General features: G+C 39.3%; 1 protein-coding gene across 3 annotated transcripts; it reads right to left on the bottom strand.

The window, feature by feature from the left end:
* Positions 1-6,426: 6,426 nt before the first annotated feature.
* Positions 6,427-21,043, bottom strand: pan2 (poly(A) specific ribonuclease subunit PAN2). Of its 3 annotated transcripts, none has more exons than XM_085443523.1 (26): positions 20,822-21,043; positions 19,428-19,733; positions 19,175-19,344; positions 18,786-18,906; positions 18,597-18,674; positions 18,240-18,510; positions 17,016-17,361; positions 15,891-15,987; positions 15,605-15,724; positions 15,355-15,474; positions 15,133-15,261; positions 14,785-14,984; positions 14,000-14,148; positions 13,560-13,666; positions 13,369-13,467; positions 13,192-13,274; positions 12,488-12,632; positions 11,070-11,207; positions 10,918-10,977; positions 10,726-10,816; positions 10,493-10,650; positions 8,085-8,228; positions 7,830-8,009; positions 7,616-7,709; positions 6,828-7,031; positions 6,427-6,711 (listed from the first exon to the last, which is right to left on the bottom strand). In XM_085443523.1, exons 2-26 carry the CDS (start codon positions 19,713-19,715, stop codon positions 6,677-6,679), a joined length of 3,627 nt encoding a protein of 1,208 aa, XP_085299649.1. In that variant the 5' UTR covers positions 19,716-19,733; positions 20,822-21,043; the 3' UTR covers positions 6,427-6,676. The 3 variants fall into 3 exon arrangements, with proteins under 3 accessions (XP_085299649.1, XP_085299647.1, XP_085299650.1); XM_085443521.1 differs by lacking the exon at positions 20,822-21,043 and adding an exon at positions 20,439-20,813; XM_085443524.1 differs by lacking the exon at positions 20,822-21,043 and adding an exon at positions 20,439-20,813 and having other exon boundaries at positions 6,840-7,031.
* Positions 21,044-21,964: the final 921 nt, after the last annotated feature.

The following is a 21,964-nucleotide window of genomic DNA, read 5'->3' as shown; positions in this document are numbered from 1 at the left end:
TGAAAGCTGAAATGCTCAAAGTAAAGGACGTGTACAAGAGAATCCTCAGCCACCAACCACTCCTGGAAATGGACTCGGAGGAGGAGGAGGACATTCCAGACGATGCCACTGAGAGTGATTTGAGCACTTCTGATGAAGACCGATTGTGTCATCATTGATGTTATGTTTGGTAAAATAAAAAGTTAATCACATCTCTGTTTAATGTGATTTTTCAACAGACATTTTACATTTTGAGAAGAAAAATGGAATTTCCTTGGTGCAGTTGTTTACCCTGAATCATTCTTTCCCATCTAATTTAATGACTAGTGTACATGTTCAGATACGATAACATAATTTAATTTATGGGATGCTTTCTGGGCTGCTCAAATTATCACAAAATTTAAAAGCACCAGGCAGCACACTCACAAGTAAATTTTTTGTTCAGTGTTTTGTCGAAGAAATCAACAAGTACAATTGAGATGTTTGCTGTAGTGGTGTGTTTGTTAAGAAGCATGCCAGCACACTGGTGAACTGACAGTCCCAGAATGCACCCGAGCCAGTGACTCGCCCCAGAGCAAATGGAAATTGCTTATCTAGAAAGACAACCGTCATCAAAGAAGAAGTAAAAGAGTAGGAAATGAATGGTAAGGAAAGGTACTGTGGGGTAGGAAAGAAAGGCCAGAGCTGTGCAAAATGACCTCCAGCAGGCCACAAATGTGCACGTCTGCTCAAACGGTCAGAAACTGACTCCATGAGGGTGGTATGAGGGCCCGACGTCCACAGGTGGGGTTGTGCTTACAGCCCAACACCGTGCCGGATGTTTGGCATTTGCCAGAGAATACAAAGATTGGCAACTTTGCCACTGGTGCCCTGTGCTCCTCACAGATGAAAGCGGGTTCACACTGAGCACTTGTGACAGTCTGGAGACGCCGTGGAGAACCTTCTGCTGCCTGCAACATCCTCCAGCATGAGTTTGGCAGTGGGTCAGTTTTGGTGTGGGGTGGCATTTCTTGGGGGAGCTGCACAGCCCTCCATGTGTTCGGCAGAGGTAGCCTGACTGCCATTAGGTACTGAGATGAGATCCTCAGACCCCTTGTGAGACCATATGCTGGTGCAGCCCGCCCATTCCCCAGACCTGAATCCAATTGAGGACATCTGGGACATCATGTCTCGCTCCATCCACCAACTGCACCACAAAATGTCCATGAGTGGGCAGATGCTTTAGTCCTGGAGTCTGGGAGGAGATCCATCAGGAGAGCATCTGCCCAGGTGTTGTAGGGAGGTCATACAGGCATGTGGAGGCCACACAGACTAGTGAGCCTCATTTTGACATGTTTTAAGGACATTACATAAAACCAGATTAATGATTCTGTATCGCATTGATCAAGGAACCAACCCAATAGGAGCTAAAGGAATCCTCTTGACATTACGTCACTCAGTAAGTTTATGTTATGTTTAATGTGCATTTTCTTCATCAGTTTAGAACATAACATGTTAGCGCTCCCTGGTCCTTTTTGGAGACAGATCCTGAGACAGCAGGCAGCTATGGAGAACTCGTGTCAGCTGTGGTAATTAAGGAATACTTTGATTTAATATTGATTTCATGACAACTATCCTCAGGCACATATTCCTGGATATATATAATGACATAAGTAAACTCCCATTTTAGAATCATTGCCTTCTTTGATCTGACTTATTGCCTCAGACTTTGGCCCTGTGTCCCCAAAAGTATAGAAAATCCATGACACTGAGTAAGAGGCCTTTATCATGTTATAAGTGAGAGAGTTTGGTGTAACAGTGGTTGAACATGCCAAATCAATCCACAACATACTGCCATTCCCCAGCTGTAACCTGCATATGCATCAAACCAAAATCCAGTATCATAGCCACATGATAGACATACAGATGAGGTTAAAAGGGTTGTCTCATTTTGCCAGATAGCTTCATCCCAAAAAAGATAAACATTCTTCAAAAACAAAAGTTTGTGAATATTTCCAGTATTGCCAGGCCTAAACAAACCTGTTAAACTTATCAAATTATTGTCATAGATACGAACCTATTGATTGAAACAGAATAATCCATTGAAGCCTCCATCATCATCCAAGATCACTGTTACTGTTCAGATTATTTTATCTGTTTTCCTCTAGAATGTTTTGAAAATCAGCATTTGATCAACAGACTTTTTAAAAGTTTATTTTGATCCTATTGTTTACGTGTGTAATTGCATTTGTATTGAAATTATGACAGGAAAACCCTTAATCAAATTGTATCTTTGATATCTAATAATAATATTAACAATAATGTTACATATGTAATATGTACACAATAATAATGTGCAAACAAACAAGAAAAATGGCAAAAAATGTCAATTTTCTCTAATACCCTGTATGTATGTATGTATGTATGTATATATATATATATATATATATATATATATATGTATATATATATATATATATGTATATATATATATATACACATATATACATATATACATACATACATACATATATATATACATACATACATATATATACATACATACATATATATATATATATACAGGGTTTAAAAGAAGCTGCAGCAGGAGTTTGTGTAGTCTCAGCCGTGTTTCAGCTTTTAGTTCATGCTTAACATCAGGAGCTTGTCATCAGTGATGTGAGTAAACAAAGGTCAGCGATTAGCTAATGAACCTTCTAACGATGGCGTCAGTGAGCAAACAGACATCAGGTGCACCTGAATGCACGTGATGTCCTCTGCTTTTGCGGGTTCACAGATGTTTCTGCAAAAAGCCTGGAAGACAAAACTGAGACATGAACACACTGCAGGTCCGCCTCAGATTTAGACCTGCAGCCGTGTGTGTGTTTTAAACCTGTGAATAAAGAGGACTGTTCTGAAGTCTGGTGTGAGTCTGTGGCTCTGTAAATATAATTTATCGTTCGTTCTGAGTTTCAGCAGCTTCACACTCTTCTGTAGTTTTGCGGTTTGTGCGTGGGAAATAAAACGTGCCTTAAATTTTATCTTTCCTGTACAAACATTTATATTTTGTGCTCTAACAAAGAGAACATGTGTCTGCAAGTGTGGCTTAGAAATAAATAAATAAATCATCATGTTTCTATTTTTGTCACTGGCTGTCATTTATGGATTTCAAATATTATTATTGTTATTTTATTTTTTGTGTTCACAAGTTTCCCCGTACTCACACGGGGCGTGTGAGTGTGTGTATGACGTTGAAAAAATCAACTCACTCACAAAACGGTGTCTAATTTATACTATATTAGGGGGAAAAGACAGTTTGGAAATTTATGACAAATATCTGTAAAATTCTTTTGGAAAGTCTAAACATTTTAAGTCAAGGAGTAAGATCTATGTATTTTATTTTCAAGGTTATAATGGAAAAATGTAGACATTTGAACTGCTAGTAGAAATAATTAGTAAATATAGTTTTATAGAACACCCACAAATTAAGGCTGACAACAAGCTACAAGCTCATCTGCTGCTCACTGCGAGAATAGTGTGCAGGGACCATCTACAAAGTGCAACACCCAAATATGTAAAACATGCATATTCAGCAATAACCATGGTGCCTTGTAGTGTTACCACTGCACTGGGGTTTTCAGACTAAAAAGTCTGAATTTTACCTCACTTTCCTTAGCCCGGCCCATGGCTTCAGCTGCAACATAAAAGTGACTGGGGAATTTCAAGACGTACATCATAGACCTTTCTTATGCTACAAACCGCAGGTCCTTTTAAAAGATGCCAAACGGCTCTTAAAGAATGAGGAAATTTTGAGAAAATGTCCTACAATCCTTTGGCATTCAATAAATCCATATTTTAAAACACCCCTGTGGAAACGTTAAGAGTTCACAGATTGTCCAGCAGGGGGCACCGTTACATTTAAATGTGATTTAGAGCGCTTCACCAATCAAAACGGAGTTTTTCCAAGCAGGTCGCTGCTGGGATCTGATCACCGCCTGACTGGGTCAGGCCATGTAATGTTTAAAAACCTGCCCTTCTTCAAGAGATGTTTTATCTACAATTATAGCAATCTATAATTTTTTTCTTTTCCTTTTTAATGACATCGGACCCATGATTTTATACGAGCGATCTTTATGACGCACATTTCCACGAAATTAAAGTTAAGCTATATATGTCTAAGTAAGTGACTCGCGGTCGTCTTTAAAGCTCCAGAAGCCACTTATCAGTAAAATTATTCTTGGTTTGGGTGGTGCTCCTTCCCCGTGTTTTGTTTGTTTTGGAGGTAATCAGTTTAGTACACTTTATGGTTATTTTCTTTTAACCAGTTAAACCCTGCCCACTGCTCACATTTAGAGCAGTCTACAGACTCAACTTTTGATTCACAGAGATTAAGCCTATATACACCAGCCTCATTATGTAATACTTTGGACATGTTTAATACATGCATTCAATTCTCAAAGTACATGTGACGGTAAATAAAGAATAAAATGTCTTTTCAATGCTGCAGCAAGAGTACTGACAGGGACTAGAAAGAGAGAGCATATTTCTCCTATATTGGCTTCCCTTCATTGGCTCCCTGTTAAATCCAGAATTGGATTCAAAATCCTGCTCCTCACACACAAGGTCTTAAATAATCAGGTCCCATCTTATCTTAATGACCTTGTAGTACTATATCACCCCATTAGAGCACTTCGCTCTTGCCCTGCAGGCTAACTTGTTGTTCCTAGAGTATTTAAAAGTAGAATGGGAAGCAGAGCCTTCAGCCTTCAGGCCCCTCTTCTGTGGAACCAGCTTCCAACTTGGATTCGGGAGACAGACACTATCTCTACTTTCAAGATTAGGCTTCAAACTTAGGGCTGGACCAGGTGACCCTGAATCCTTCTATAGTTATGCTGCAATAGATGTAGGCTGCTGGGGGATTCCCATGATGCACAAGTATTTCTTTTTCAGTCACCTTTCTCACTCACTACATGTTTATACACCTCTTTGCACTGAATCACACTTGTTATTCATCTCTGGCTCTCTTCCACAGCATGTTTTTCTTCTCTCTCTCCCCCAACCGGTCACGAGCCTGGTTCTGCCAGAGGGTTCTTCCTGTTAAAAGGGAGCTTTTCCTTCCCACTGTTGGAAAAGCTCATAGGGGGTCATATGATTGTTGGGTTTTTCTCTGTATGCATTACTATAGGGTCTACCTTACAACATAAAGCGCCTTGAGGCGACTGTCGTTGTGATTTGGCACTGAAAAAATAAAATAGAATTGAATTTAATGTAACAGCAAAAACAATCTACAAATCAGTTTTCCAGTAACTGCTGTTAAAATATTTGATGCTTCCAGGTCTTGGTTTGTTTAAAAAACGAGAAGTTTAGAGGGAAGATGTTTCTGTAGTAGATCAGCTAACACAACACACGTCTGAAACTTGAAAAGGAGTCCAACTAGACAGGGTACCCTTTTTGTTTTTTTCTGCATGAGGGAACAAAGGCAATGAAACTTCACTTTATTTAAATCACAACTAATTCTGACAAATCCAGACAAAAAGGTGGAGGGGCCAGATGTGATGTAATGTAGTTTTAGCTTATTGGTATTGACTAACTTCAGTGATCCATTGTGTTTGGAAATGCTCTCTGGTCACAGTTGCATTTGAATACATTTTTTCATACTTTAGCAGAACAAACTGTACTAAAACAGGAAAAGAAAAAATAGTTCTGCATTGAGATTTGTAAGAAATCATTTAAATTATTTTACAGAAGTTACCTGGAAAATTATCAATGATAGCAGTTTTCACAGAAGGATAGGGAAAAGACCAAACTAAAGTCATTGTTAGATGTAAATAGATTTCTCTGAACAGTCACAGAGTTTGGGTTATTCGATTTTAATCAAGATTGACAAGTATTCATGTACCGTAATTCCCGGACTACAGAGCGCACCTGATTAAAAGCCGCATGCTCTAATTTTAGAAAGAAAATCAATTTCATACTTGTACAGGCCGCACCGGATTTTAATTCACTTGTAATAAAAGATATTTACACAGAAATATTACATGTGAGGATTTTTAAAGTTTAATTTAATCCGTAAGGTAACATAAACGTTATGGTAACATACAAAAATACATACTGCAAATGCTTTTTTTCCTCGAACAGCGCCTGTAACACGGCTACCTTTAAGTATACGTACGTATCAGTAACACACAAATTACGTTTCTTATGGTTTTTTTACGGAACAGTGCACAAACAACATTAAAACATCTCTTAACAACCGGTAAAAATATATACCGTATATATACACTACTTATCAATTTTATTGGTCTACTGTTACCAGGCAAAATGTTTTTGGCCACATGAAAAAAAAAAAAAATGCATTAGCCGCACGTCAGTATAAGCCGCAGTGTTCACAAGTAGCGGCTTATGACCCGAAAACTACGGTACATTTCCCACTTCCCGGTATAAAAAAAGCATCTTACACGCTCAGGATGCGTTCGTTTACAGCAACAAAAATCTTTTTTATTTAATGTTTCAAAAAGATAAAATACAAACCAATTTTTTTGAAAACCTTTGACCTAAAAAGCCCAAATTTATTCATGACTAAAAATGATCAGTCACTGACTCAGTCTGTTTACAGATGCAGACATACCTGCATGAAAACTGTACACAAAGCAAACGAGTATAAAATGTGACACATCTGAAGAAAATAAGCAAGAGAATCTCCCGGTCACGGTGTTGCTCACAGCCCCATCACAGAGGGAAACACAGCAGCACCTGTGGAAGGAAGGAGAGTGCATTCAATCCATTCACAATGTCTCTCATTAACCCCTGTCATCTAAACTCACACGACGTCAAAATCAGTCTGCGTCTACTTCAGCGCAGTCTCGTACTTTTTGGGCTACCTTGACCATCTCCTGTGTCCGATTCCGGGACTTTCCAGTCCAGTTGGCGCCCTTTTTCATAGAGTCCCTTAAGGACCTTCCTCACTTCATCATTCCCGCCGCCATGACTCAGCTCCAGGTACTTCCTGTACAGCTGCAGGGCAGTGCGTGCATCCTCTATGCTGTCATGGGTTTCCCCCTGGATGTTGAGGTCTGTGGACATCAAGAAGAAAACAATCAGAAATGAGTTAAGGTAAACTGTTATCTTCAGATTTCAGAAGAGAATTACATTTATTGATAACGAGTGAAATAAAATGATTATCTTTATACATTTTTAAGTGTTTCAGCTTGAAATGTGTCTATAACCTTGACAGAAAGGTCTCCGACACTCATACATCAGTGTACTGTAATCTGCTACCATCTGGGATTTTTTTACACTGTGTGTATGTTGGAAGTTGTGATTTTATTTATTAATTTATTAATTTTTTGATTGGTTGGTTTAAGACTTCAAGATTTAAAGGAAAACTCACACATATTTGAATTAGTTAATTTAATTAAATAAAAAGTACAGGATTATTTTTTGAGGCATTCATCTGTATGTCTGAAGATCATTGAATGCAAAGACTTTAATGCTGTACATAGACGTGAGTTGCAGGTAAGGTTGTAGAAAATGCTAATGTCAGCTGGTCCCTTGCACCACGGCATCGCCAAATGTGTTAACTACTAACCTTTGTTTTTTGTACATTTTTTGATTTGTTTGTTTTTACAGTAAGCTCTATATTTTAACCTTGACTTACCGAGAAAATACCAGGCAAGAAATCTAAGAGAAATCATCCTCTTGCGGGGCAAATGGAAGAGATGGACAGTATCAACAACTTGATCTTTTGGAACCTTAAAAAACAAAAGAAAAACCTTAAAAATCACATCTAATCACTCTAAAAGTTGTGAGATGACTAAATTTGACTTTACTGAGCTCTAAATTATACACACTAGTTTATAGCAACAACATACCAGTAAGTTGATGACACGAAAATCTTTCTGTAGGCCGTGACCTACAAAGCGAACTCCTGTGTCAATGAGGAAGCGCAACTTTAGGTAGGTTGACTTCAGAGTGGTCAGATGCTTAGACGATATTTTGGCATCCAGGTCTCCAGGTTTGATGCCAGAGTATTGTGTCAAATAGTCGACCACCTGGAAGAACAAATTGACCAGTTAGCAGGTGGATCCTTTAAACATTATGTAATCATACTCTCTGCAGCTTCTCACCTGCTCCTGAGTGGAGATGTAGTCATCGATGAAGGGGACCCCCTCGTTGGGCCCCTGACCCCTCACACAGGTGATCCTGGCCACAGACATCTGACTGGGCTTAATGGTTGATTTGGTGCCATCACTGCGTAGCTCTGCTTCTTCCTGCAGACGCACACATTAAAGAGTTGGGTTTAATAACAACAAGATTACTTTAGAAAGACTCCAGGTTGTCAGTGGACTCGAACCCAGTACCTTTTCACGATAATACATCAGCTTTTTACTGTTTATGGGTAAAAAGCATTCCATTTAACACAGTCTAACCTAGGAGAGCACAGATTACTAACCTTATTAACTGGACACCTGGATTAGTTTCATGAGTTAACCATTATGACCAGTCTGTTGTGACAAAGAGCTCCCTGTAAATGTCTATAATATTTTTTTATCATGAAAGATTATGTCTTCCCACCTTCTTCTTCAATCGGCAGGCTTTAGGGGTCACCTCCATCTCACCCTACCCATAACACCCACCATGTCTTCCTTCACTACATCCATAAACCACCTTTGTGGCCTTCCTCTTTTCCACCAGGCTGTAAAATATATCCACCATCCCTTCTCTGCACATGTCCAAACCACCTCAGTCTTGCCTGTCTAACTTTGTCGTGGCTGAGCAGCCCCTCTGATGAACTCATTTCTAATCCTATTCTTTCTGTAACACTTTTTCCTCATAACCAGGTCATCAGCTACAGGTAATACTTAATATTTAGTGTTATAGATTTCAACCTGGAAGCAATTTTTTTTTTAGTTATTTGGTTTAACATAAGACGATACAAATCATAATCAGATTATGATTAAAAAGGGCCTGATGTCTCCAGGTCACTGTAAATTTCCATGTCATGGAGATTTGTGTAGACTTTATTGTCAGCTTTTCGCAGGTAAACAACTCCAAACAAAAACTTCAAAGAGTACACTGCGCTTTGAAGTCACACTGCTACAGGAAAAGCAGAAGTGGTTTAATCCCATGGATTCCTCTTTATTATCAAAGTGTTTACACTAACCACAAAACAATGTGACAAATATCTGGCAATTTCACTCCTTTGAAATCCCACACAATATATTATTTTCAGTTTCAAGTTAACACCAGTGCATTATGGTTAGAATAGTTCTCCTTTAAGATGGGGAATGTTGTAATGGAGTGGGTGGATAAAACTTGAATGGGTTTTGAATTAAATTCATCCAAAATCAGAAAAAAAATTCAAAGCCACACAAAGCAGAAGTATGCGGAATGAAGAGGAAGGATCTTTTAATACGGTAAAGCAAGCAACGACAACCCGATTAATGTGGTTACAAGTGTTTTACAGGGTAATGTATTCACACTAGGGCTGCCACAAACGATTATTTTGATAGTCGACTAGTCACCGATTATTTTTGCGATTAGTCGACTAATCAGATCATCATCCATTAGACGTAAAACTACAGCTTATTGCACCAGCAGCATCTGCTTTTATATAACTATCATTAGCTTACAGCTTTAAGTGTGTAAGGTCTGTGCTAACTAAAAATAAAGACAAGATGATAGTTTATTAAATTTTAATGAAATTTGCAGATTGTTTCGGTGAAGTTTAATAAACTCCTTGCTATCTAAAATATAACAGGACACTGGAGTATATTCTGGAGCATCTCACACTTCTGATAATCAGCTGTCTGCTTGACGTTTATTCAGCTGTGTAAAAACTATAACTTTAATCTCAGACAAACTGATTTACTCAGGAACAAATAAAATACTAAAAAAAAAAAAAAGCCAAACAATAACATTTTAAGTTATCTAAGTGACTCATATATATTTAACCTGAGTAGCGAAAGACAGCGGTGGGTTTGAAAACGATTTGCGGGGAGTCCGGTGTTCTCAGGGCGCTAGTGAGCCTAGCCCCCGGCTCGCTAACGAGCTAGTGGGTAACAGACGTCTCTGAAAACGTCGGAGCGCTTTTGAAAATATGTGGTGTCCTGGTAAACTGAGCAGATATTTGAGGTTTACACAGCTACATTCTCACCTGAAAATATGTTAAACGTTTATTTTGTGACCCAGAAAGAATAATAAGAGTAATATTAAAACTAACTAGCTGCCGCCATTGTTGGAAACTGAGCTGGGCTGCGCTATGAATTCTGGGACACAGCTGTTGCTGCTTCTTCTTCTTCTTCTTCTTCTTCTTCTTCTTCTTCTTCGGGGTTTAACGGTAGCTGACATCCTTGTACATGCAATGCTGCCATCTTCTGTTTCAGTCCGTTATTACACTCTTAAATCCTGCCACTTATTCCTCTTACAAAGCTATTAAATCAGTCGTCGGCGATTTTGATAGTCGACGTAATCGTGACTAGTCGACAAATCGTGGCAGCCCTACTTCACACAGTGGTATTGTGGTTAGAGTTACCTGATTGAGTGTTACAAACTCAGCGTCCAGCCCCACCAGATCACCAGCCTGCGGCATCTCACTGACCATGAGAGGGATAAAAGTGGCATGTGTCTTCCTCTGCTTCCGAGCCAGTGACGCCTCTGTGAGCAGCACGCTAGCATCTATGGGATTTTTAACTGAGGCAAACAGCAGAGCATGAGCAGTTAGATCAATAAAAAGAAAACCTTCAGATTTATTATGCTGAAACTTACTGCGGAGGTCGTATTTGGTGTGGTAGTTTCTCTTAGCGTAATACAGAATGGCTGGCACTTTCCAGCTCACATCAAACTGTGCAGCCTCAGTCTGAAAACAAAAACAATAAATCAACAGATAAAATAATAAATAGCTTTAGGTGACTGCACACGTTTACATTAGCAAAAATAAATAAGCAGTAAAATCCTTACTTTATCAATCGGTTCAATGAGGAAGTCATTGAAAAGGTACCACTGCTGGTGTGTGACTCCCTGAAATAATAAAATCATTTTAAATGTTAAAAATGTAACTTTTCAAAGTGAGTTTATCTCAGACTGCAATTTCTTATCTAAGACTAACGCACCTCTTTTCTTTGATGGTAGGTCTCACCCACTTTAATGTGTGCAACCAGATTACCACCCGTGCGAGCATCCAGGATGTGCGGCACCGTGACCACCAAGTCATACAGAGAAGCTCCCTCCGCCTCTTCAGCAGCACTTAACTAGTAACAGATAAAGTACGAGATAAAGAGAAGATAAACTTTTTTTTTTAACCACATGCTGTTACAGCAGCCAAAACAGTACACCCAATTTAAGATAAATAACCGTTAAAATAGAATATCTCAGTAACTCAAACTCTAATCTTTCTGTTTTTGTTTAAAAAAAAACCAAAACAGAAAGGAGCACAAATGAACAGAAAAAAAAATGAAGTAAAATAAATACAGGGGTTAGAGATCTAAAACGCTTAAGTTAAAGACAATAATGGTTTAAAATTATCTAAAAATTGAAATAAAATATAGCTAAATGCTATATATAAAAAATAATAATATGGCAGCAGGTTATTCCAGAGATTTTCCCCTAATACTCTCCAGTTACTCCTGAAGTCCCCAGATGGGAGAGCAGGCCAGATGAGATATATAATGTTTTCAATGGTTTCTGAGACATCCCGGACTACACCCATTCACCTCAACTAACACTTTTGGTAATAACCATAGGTGACTTGGAGGTGCTTATACCAGCTGTTTCCCACTTGACTGCAAACCACACCAGTACATGCTAACAGTCTCACTCAGATGAAGCCCGCAGAACCAAAAAAAAGGGATGCTATTCTGAGCTTCCCAAAGCAGATACCCACCCCAGCTACATCTGCACTAATTCAGGTTTCTTCCACACCAGTGAGGGAACATTCCACATCCCAATGAACAGACAGTGATGCTTCGAGTCAACATATCCAAGCCCCTGTCTTTTCTTGATACCTTGATACCCAGGTCACACTGCACCTGAGCCCAGCGTCTCTCCCTGCATGTGGTGGGTCCATAGAGGGGCAGATCTGTTTACAGGTTTTGCCCCGCTCAGTGCCCGGCAATGTGGATTTTCTACATCTCTCTTAGTCTCTTATCCCTGCCCTGATAGCAGTTAGCCTTGGAACATGAAACAGATCCCTGGATCAAAGGGATGTGCAAATCCCTCTCTCATCAATAAGGTGTCAGTTTGTCAGGGGTTGTAAAAAAACTATATAAAAAGTTACATAATATATAATATAATGAAGTGTGTGTGTACAGTAAAACAAAATAAGAGATATAAATTTAACAAAGAAAGAATAAAGATGTCTTACTAAATGTAATGGGGAAAAAAGTGCAGCAAAGTTGCTCAATAAAACAATGTCTAAGTGTGGCCAGCAGATTTACTGCTCAGGGATACTGCAGTGAGTGGACAGGGAGGAAAATTACAGACTGAAATTATTTCAAATTATTGTTAGCTCAAGAAGCTCTAAAGGCCTCACCTCCTCGGTCTCAGACCACCTGCTGATCTCTAGTCCTTGACTTTTGCTGATGGACATCTTGAGAGTGGCGGGGATCCAGATGTGCCGCAGATCCTCTGTGCGAGTGTCAAAGGTGATGCCCTCCATACCGCAAATCTCCTCCCCACTGCACAAAGTTTAAAGTGTAAAGTTCAACAACATATTTAATCACAATTTAAGATAAAGAAGTGCAATTTCAACAGCACATTTCAGTTTTTCTCCATGATCAATGTAGAAAATTACAGAAAAAGATCTGATAGCTCAGTGCCAAAAGACTGTCCCATATTTGATGTTTCTTTTTTTCCTACTGAAACTTTTCTGTCATTTAATTGTTTATCCAATCCTCACTACTTTGGTGTAGTATGAATGGACACAGGGGAAGGTCTTTATCGGGAGGAAAAACTATAACACAACAAACACAGTTAAAAGTCCAATAATTTATACCTACCTTCATTTTTCCAAAGTTGTCTACCGGACCAGATTGGAGTCTTTGTCAAGCTCATTCTGGCCCAACTAAGGCCTCCAAACCTTATGTTTGACACCCCTAAGGCTTCTCAAAGTGCTCCTTCCAATGTACAGCTGTGTGTGTGTGTGTGTGTGTGTGTGTGTGTGTGTGTGTGTGTGTGTGTGTGTGTGTGTGTGAGAGACTATTTCTTTAAAATGAAAAGGGGTCTTACTCTACTTACTCTAAGCACCACTCAGTGGGCATGGGAGGTGGTTCTTTAGGTTTTGCTGGTTTCTCTTTCTGCTTGGCTTTATTGAAAGCATACTATAAAAAACATTCATGTAATTAATAACAAGTTGAAGAAGACCATCTTGGTTTTAATTTTTATCTTTTTAATGACAGAATCAATGTCGCTTACCTCGGCCTGAACCTTCCAGAATTCAGCCTCTTTAGCACTGTTCACCTCACAGTTTATCACCAAAACATCTGGTAGACATCGAATGTTTCGTGTCTGCACCTACAGTGTAACACAAACACACTATCACTCTGCAGCATGGCTAACAATCTGTTATGTATTGACAATATGAGTGAATAAAAGCTGTAACTCACTGTGGGCTGATACTTCTCACAGTTTTCACACCATGCCTGAGTGCTCTGCTCCAGGCAGATGCTTTTCTTCAGGATCTCAGCAAAGTCATACTCCTTTATTGTTTTTTCTGAAAAATATCAGAGTCAAATGAATATACTGGTAACAGATATAGCCTACTGCTCACTCAACATTAAAACTACCCATCTGTAATGGAGGACATTCAAATATTTAAAGCTACAAATACAGAACAATAAAATATAGTAGCTCTGGAAAAGGATATACAGAGGAAGATAATTAAATTTCTAAATACAGGATTAAAAAAACATATTGGAAACTGATAAGATAAAATTATCATTATTATTATTATTTTTAAATGTAAGCATATGATATATATATACACGTGTAAGAAAGAGGAGATATTATGAGTGTGAAATGCACACCTCAGTGCTCTCAAACTGACCTTGAGTGTTCTGCTCGGGGTAATGCATGGTGAAGAGCAGCGTGAGGGAGGAGCGGACCGTTTCTTTGCCACAGCGACACAAACTACTGTTCTCAACTTCACAACCAAACAGCTTTCCAATGACAGACTCACCAGAGGAGCCCAGACAACTGCAACACAAACACAGAGCAGTCACATTTGTTACGCAGATGTTATCTTTTAAACGGTTTCTACTTTTATAAACAAACTTAATAAGACTGGAAATATGTTCAGTAAGACTGCAGGGCTTTCTAGACTCAGAGCAGTTTTTGCTCTGTGAGTGACTAGCGGTGGGGAAAGAGTAAGGAATCCTGCAAATGATTCACTTTCTCTCAACAGAGGTACAAGTTCCTGTCAAGGTACTCGTCTGATCTTTTATACAGTCTCACGTAACAATAAACTGGATGTTAAATAAATCCAGGTGATATGAGGTGTTTTGTAATGTTACTGTCACTTAATTGTTAGATGTATGTAATTATGTCTGTAATTGTGATGCCTTTTTTGATGTGGTTGTCTTTATCGAACAATCACCACACTCAGAAAGAGAATTTCTCAAAGGATAATGACAACATAACAATTGAACTATTTCCAAGCATTGGTCCCCAGGCACAACACCCATATGTGTGTGCTTTGGCCAAGGCCACAGTGACGGGAAGTGTAAAGTAACCATGTTAAGGATGGAAGAAACACCAGCTCCAGAGGAAACCCACAGACCCAGGGCTCTTTCTCTAAGCAGCCTAGAACACATCCAGACTGATGTATTATACCTGCTGCTAGCACCTCTGTAGGCTTGCGGACCCTCCTGCTCCTGTGTCTCCTGGTGAAGCTGGGTGAGGATGAAACGATTCCAACTTTGGATTAAGCGACCAAGCCTAGCCTTCCCCGTTTGCTCGTCCGAGTCTGAGAGGATCAGGCCCAACGCCGAGGCTTCAGGGATGGTTCGAAATGCTCTGAGGAAGTTACTGGCCTTGAGGAAGATGATAGGAGATGGTACTTTGGGAAAGCTACATAATAAATTATTGTCCAGTTGCAAAGAAATGAGGATTCAATTTAAGGGTTCTGTATTTCCCAAGAGGCTGAATCGTTATTTCAGAGAAATGAATGAAAAAACTTACCTGACATGGATCTCCTCGTGACAAATCTAACATGTGAAAGAGGAAGCCGAGCTCACAGGCCAAACAAAACTCTTTCTGGCACAAATGATTCTGAACAAGGCAGCGAATCGGCTCCAGGAAATATAACACCTAAGACAAAAAACCAGAGAGCAACTCTTGATGATGTCTCATATCAAAAAAATAAATTTTTACCAAACACATTGTAAATCTTCAGTCTCTTACCTGGATCATGCAGTTACAGTAGGCATTGGGAATGTGTGGCTCCAGGCCAGCAAACAAGGTCCTGTTGTAATGTTTGAAGTCAAAGTCCTCCAATCCAAGTTTAGAGTATTTAATTGTGACCTGAAGCAGAACAAAGACATCTTCATCACGTGTTTTGGAAATCTAAATTTACAGTAAAACTTTATAGATTGTGATACGTCAACAATAAATCTCATCTCTATATGAGAACGAGAATGAAATAAAGTCCAACCTTTCTATACTTTTTGGGCACCATGTAAAGATGTGGCTCTTCATCACGTCCTATTGGTGACTCAGGGACCTGGTTGTAATTATCATAATCAGGCTCCACATCTTTAATCTTATAAGGAACCTGAAACCAAAACAGGGACCACAAAAAAATGTTAAATTATGTTAAAAACCATGTGTTTAACTGGTTTTCAACCTTAAAATAGAAAGATTGTTAGGATTTTGTGAAGAAGGACAATTAAAAATCTTTTTTCCCCATTTAAATTAGCATAACCAAGTTCTTCACATGCCTGGTTCCTGGGGCGGGTACGAGGATTTGCTGCGTAACCAATGAAGCCAACAGTTTTCATAGTGCGGAGGATTTCTGGGTCCACCGGAGGGGCTCGTCTGTTTAAAAAAAAAAGAAGAAAAAAACCAAAACCAAAAAAAAAAACCCCACACGTTTTAGATTGTAAAGCAGTTAAGGGGAAAAGGGCAGCTACAAGCCATGCTTCTCATTCTGAAGTGCCTTTAATAGTGAAACAGGAGTAAATTAATATATTCGTTCAAAAAAAAAAAAAAAAAACTGCATCACAAACTTTACAAAATCTGAACACGAAATCCAACCAATTTCAAGCCATAGTTTACATGTTTTAATTAGTGTCATAAAATATGGCGTGTCTCTGTCCCTTCACATAAAGTGAGTAATATATAGCTTCAAATACAGATGTCATCATTTTCATAGGTAATGTTATCAACTATGACTGCAGAGAAGAGAAATTAACCACTTCCAGATTGTCAAGTAATATGTTTATGGTATGAACAGTTATGTCATGCATGAGATCGTACATCTCCACTGATCCAGCTTCTCTTTCCTGGTTTGGTTTTACCATATAAATTCAGAAAAGCTTGAAAATGTTTGATATTTCTCCACACTGTTTAAAAACTTTTTTTCTTCTTTTTTTTTGGTAAAGAAAAACGATCCTTAAAAAACTGAAGTCAACAATGCTTTACTCTGTCTCTCAATTCTTTCCAACTTCCTTATTCTGTCTGTGGCATCCAGCCCCGAGCCCACAGGTTCCTGATGAAAATGTAAATTTCTTAAAAACACGTCATAAACCTATAGTTTAATTTTCCACCGAGGCTAAATAAATTCCTAAAACAGCTGGGAACTTAAAGTCTTGGCAATAGTGTATTTTTTGGAACCACTTTCTGCCTTTGATGTATTTCTTTGTATTTTGAGAAGTGTGACAGTGTAATGTGGAGTTCGTTTGAGATAAACTATAGTGACCCTGATGAACTTTTAAAGACAAAAACAGTTTGGTTTTCTATCCGAGTTACTTTCCAGAGTGTGTGTTTCAGTTCAGTTTTTGGTGACTTATTTGTTTTTAATTTAAGTACAACAGTTTTGTATATACTGTTAATAATTGTGTTACCTGGGGCTGGGTGTAGCCAGGGCAGTGGGCCAGTCTGACAGCAGAGGCTCAGTGCTCGTCAGCGGCATGGGGATCAGAGAGAGGGGCAGCAGGTCGTGATTCCAGTCCAGCTGAGGCAGTGTGTCCACGAGGCAGGGCAGGGCAAATTCCGTCTCCCGTGAGTAGTCGTTGAATGAAACTTCTGGAGCATCGGACCAAAGGTGCACACATCCCCCTGAATCCCCAAAGGCTAAGGCTTGTTTGCTTGTTGACACGTCAAAACTCATGAGCAACTGGCCCACTGTGTTGACGTGAAAAATATCTGCCATGTTGGCAAGGCCGGTGGGCTCACAGAACTGGCACTGACCTGGAAAAAGAGAGAATACAGGCGGTTATAGTGAAGCTAAATGTACCATCCATCCACTCTCTTGCACTTTCAATTCAGGATCACGAGGCAGCGGGGCTGGAGCATATTCCAGCTATCATAGGATGACAGGCTGTCGGACTGTTGCAGGGCCAACACAGAGAGACATACAACCATTTGCACTCACATTCACACCTATGGTCAACTGAGAATCACCAGATAACCTAATGCCACTAACTGCATGTCTTTGAACTGCAGGAGGGAGCCACAGAGAATGCAAACTCTGGCCAGAAGGCGGATTCATATCCAGGACTAGCGCTAACCCCCACATAACCATGTTGCCCGGCTACATGTACCAGTTTTTGGAAGCATAAGAGACTGCGGTAAACTACTTATCAGATGTCAGTTTTGTTATTGACTTTCCTAATGATAATATATAAAAACTAAATGATGACTCCTATCATCAAAGTGTTCTGCTTTAGCTCTTAAAACCATACAAGACCAGAAAACTACAGTCATTGCATGAGGTCCTGTGCAACAGCTGGAAAGAGGAACAAACACATCAGGAATGCCACAACAGCTCTTGCTGGCCTCACTGTACAGCATTAAAATGAAAATAATTGTGTACATTGCTTGTGTCATGAGCACACTCTTCTATAGCACTAAGAGCTGGACAACATACTCCAGGTGGGAAAAAGACTCAACCCCTTTTCACTTATGATACCATAGTTACAAAGAGAAAAAAATACATTTGACTGTAATGACGAAATTTCGTCTTGGTATTTCTTGGTATTTCACTTATGTTGACCAAACAAACCAAGGAAACTAACAAGCAATCAGACTAAAGAACTCTAAAATTGACTAGACTCTTTAGTTCATACCTGTCTGTGAGAGGATTGCAAGCCGTGACGTGTAGGTAGGAATGAAGCGCAAGAAGAGGGGATCCACATGCACCTGAAGGGGGGTTACAGCACGCATCATGCGGAGGTCATACACCATGAGGAAACGGTCACATGCCAACCCATTCAGGCCTCGGCTGGAGAATCCACATGCAGCCAGAAGGTTTCCGTGAACATCAAAGTCTGACAAGCTGCCAGAAAATGCGTCAAACTCATGCTCCATCTTAAAGGTACGCAAGTCACGAAGGGTCACCTGTTTTGAACGGAGGGTAAATGTGAGAGTCATGTAAAACAAACAAATATATTTTTTCAAAACTGATATAATCATATGAGACTTACTTTGCCAGAAGTGTGTCCACAGAAGAAGAAACGATTGGTCTGACGCATTATTGCCACTCCAGGTACCTCCACTGTGAACTGGAAGTACAACCAAAACAGCAGACAGTCAGACACTCGCTGTGAAGTGCTATGTTGTGCCAGTGGTCTATGCTTATATCAGGCTTGATAAATGCAAGCCTGATGTCTTACTTTTTGAGTTTCTTGGACTGTATTCAAGTCAACTTCAGCCACATAGTTTTGCAATCCACCCATGAGCAGCGTGTTGTTATCAGTCATGAGGAGGCTGTGCATATCAGCTCCTTCCTCCATCCTGCAAAGCACCAAAAATGGCCATTAATTCCATAACCGTAAAAATATTTTCATATCTCCATGTCATATACAATCACTATGAGCACAAAAACATAGAGGAAAAACACACCCCTATTTAAGATAGGTAGGATTCACAATAATATCTACTGACAGTGTTTCTTCTGTATTTTTGCAGAAAACTTCACCAGGACACTTAATGTTGTATTTTCTCTAATTTCTCACCAATATTGTGCAACATATCAACAATCAATGTAAAAGTAAACTCTTACGGATAATCAAACATGACGAGACCTCCACGAGTGTAACATCTCAGGTTGCATTTAGAGAGGACCAGCACGCCTGTTTCCAAACTCTGAATATGTCGGATGTCATCGGTTGCGTGGACTTGGAAAGAAGAGTAGCGTGCCATTGTTGGTCCAAAGAATGATGTTACATGACCCTTAAAAGAACACAAAAAAGGAATATTACAAAGTGTAACGGCTGACGAAACGATCTGTCCTCCAATATAATTCTGGTTCTCACTCTGTGGTTTCCCATCCAGAGCATTTCCTCCTGCAGGTCAAAATGTGTTGCAGTGACAGGGATGCCAACTTCTGAAACTACACTGTGCAGCTCAGAAAAGATCCCCTCCATCAGGTGTACAGGCTCCGGGACGGTCACAGCCTGTCCCTCTGGGTATAGCTCCACACCCTGGAGTAGTTTTGGGTTTAGGTGTGGGTCCATGGAGGGTTCCAGGCCTGCATCTAGAGTTCCATGAAGGCTGGCTGAGTATTCACCCATCCCAGGGTCAAGACCGTCAAAGTTCATCATGGATTCAGTTAAATCAACCTAAAGAGAAACGCCAACGCATGTTAATAGTGACACCGGGGTCATGTTAAGGTGTTGGATTGGAACCAGTTTGTCTTTGTATTTTTGTTGCTGGGTCTGAAGTGCTCTAATGTTAGGATGTTAGGCTTGGAGAAGGTTCTTTCGAGTTTTTCCTTTTCCAAGACGGTAGTCTTGTTTTATTTCTTTTTGGTTAAAATCTGAGGTTGTTTCTTTGACTTAACACTGACTTAATATCCCATCATACTTTTAGAGTTGGAGAAGGAATTCGGATGAGAGGTGAAACATCTTAAAAAACCTAAGAAGAAGTCCAGTAGTCCTAAAAGCAGGCGCTACTACAATGACCTGGATTACTGAGAATCTGCAAAAACATCCTGCAGCTTTGATGCTAGCTTTGACGTAGCTTTAGAGTTCGCGTTTGTAAGCTAACAGGGGGAAAGACCCGAAAGACGATTCTCTGGTATCCATTTCTAAAACATAAATAGGGTAGATAATCTAAAAAGTAAAATAAAATATCTCACACACAAGAGTATTGTCTAATTCAGCCGTGTTTGAACGCTGTTTGTGTCCTGTATCTAAATTAGCTAATGTTAGCAGCGTTGTGGCTAACCTGAATTGTTCATGCTAAACTGTACGATACCTGTAATACTAAACAGGCCCACCCATTTCTTAAACTTAAAAATATACCGATTTAAGGTCATCACCTACCTAAGCCTGAACTGCAAAGGTGTCCATGCTCACACTTCATTCACAACAACAAACACACGGATACTGGAAAACGTTTCCGGGGCACCTCTGGTGCGTTTAGGAACCGCGCTGGAGCGTAGGCTTCCGTTGTTATGCCAGACGCACATTTCATTTTAAGAGTACAGTAGGCCTATTCATTAAGTCTTTAAGTTGATTTAGCTAGTCATTCAGTAAAACACTAGTAAATTATCTTATTAATCATAGTTCATAGTTTATGTTTTTCACTGACAAAAACACAAGCACATGAGATTTATAGGTCCTTTTGGAGTTGTTTTCAAACATCTCAGTTATCTTGACAGCTAACTTGACAGCGCTAAAAATATATATATTAATCTAATACTAACATCAATTATTCTCTTTGTATGGCTAGCTCTCTAACCCTAGCGCCGCATGATACGTGAATGCACCGTGAACTCCCGTGTGTGTTTGTGAGTTCCTGAGTTCGACTCAGGTCGGGTTCCTTTTATATAGAGTTTGCGTGTTTTCTTTGAGGGTACTCCGGCTTCTTCCCACGGTGATAAGACATCCAATTAGCGGGGTTAGACTAACTGATTGATTCTAAATTTCTCATAGCTGTGAATGTTGGGTTACTATGGTCACTATGGTAACTGCGAAAACGCTCCATCAGATTAAGGTATGCCAGAGTTCAAGGGAAATTTTAAAATTACGCATTGTTTATTTCATCATCAGAAAGGTGACAATTAAAAGGTTTTTTTTCTCTATACTCAAATTTCCATGCCATCATGGGTGTAATGACAATTCAGGCTAATTTTATATCATAAGGTCATGAACAAACATTAACAAACAAAGCCAGTCAAAGCCAGTAGCTGTATTGCATGAGGCATTTCTGGAAATATGAACATATTGAAGTCAATGAAAGTGTTAACATCATGTTTTGGTTGTTTTTCGTTGGGATTTGCCAGTGATTACTCATCCTGATAGTTTCAATTATCGTTTGCTATGTCAAATCAAATTTGCAATATTAAAAACAGCTAATAATAATTCAAAATATGGTATTTCTTTATCTACAGCTGGGATAAATGTGTAAATTATATTCAGTGAAATATATGTAACCTTGCTATTAAACATGGGCTGTTTCTAACATAAAAAGCAGAGTTTATAACACGATTTTCTTCAATGTAAAGATTAGTTTAAAATAATTCTTTAGCACTTCACTGATGGCCAGCCGTTCAGCGCACTTCGGGAAATAATCACGACCTTTTCCCCCAAGATGAGGTACTTTTCATCAATCCACTCTTATCTGTGTCCATCGACATAAAAATAATATTTTCCAAATGATGTCAAAAATTCCATATGATGAGGTTGGAGGCGGTGGATTTAGACTCATACACAGATGTTCACACATGGCTTGTATCAATTCGACTACGCAATGAATTAAAAAGATGTCGCTTGTTTAAATTTAGGAATTAAAAACTATGCTACCTTGGGCTTAGAGAATATTAAAATTCAACAAATTCCCAAGTTTT

The sequence above is a fragment of the Copadichromis virginalis genome, linkage group LG20 (genome assembly GCF_057382275.1).
Source record: "Copadichromis virginalis isolate Kocher_CV1m ecotype Utaka linkage group LG20, C_Virginalis_male_GT1.1, whole genome shotgun sequence".
Classification (NCBI taxonomy): domain Eukaryota; kingdom Metazoa; phylum Chordata; class Actinopteri; order Cichliformes; family Cichlidae; genus Copadichromis; species Copadichromis virginalis.
Note: the sequence above shows the minus strand (reverse complement) of the source record. Positions and strands in the feature narration are given on the sequence as shown.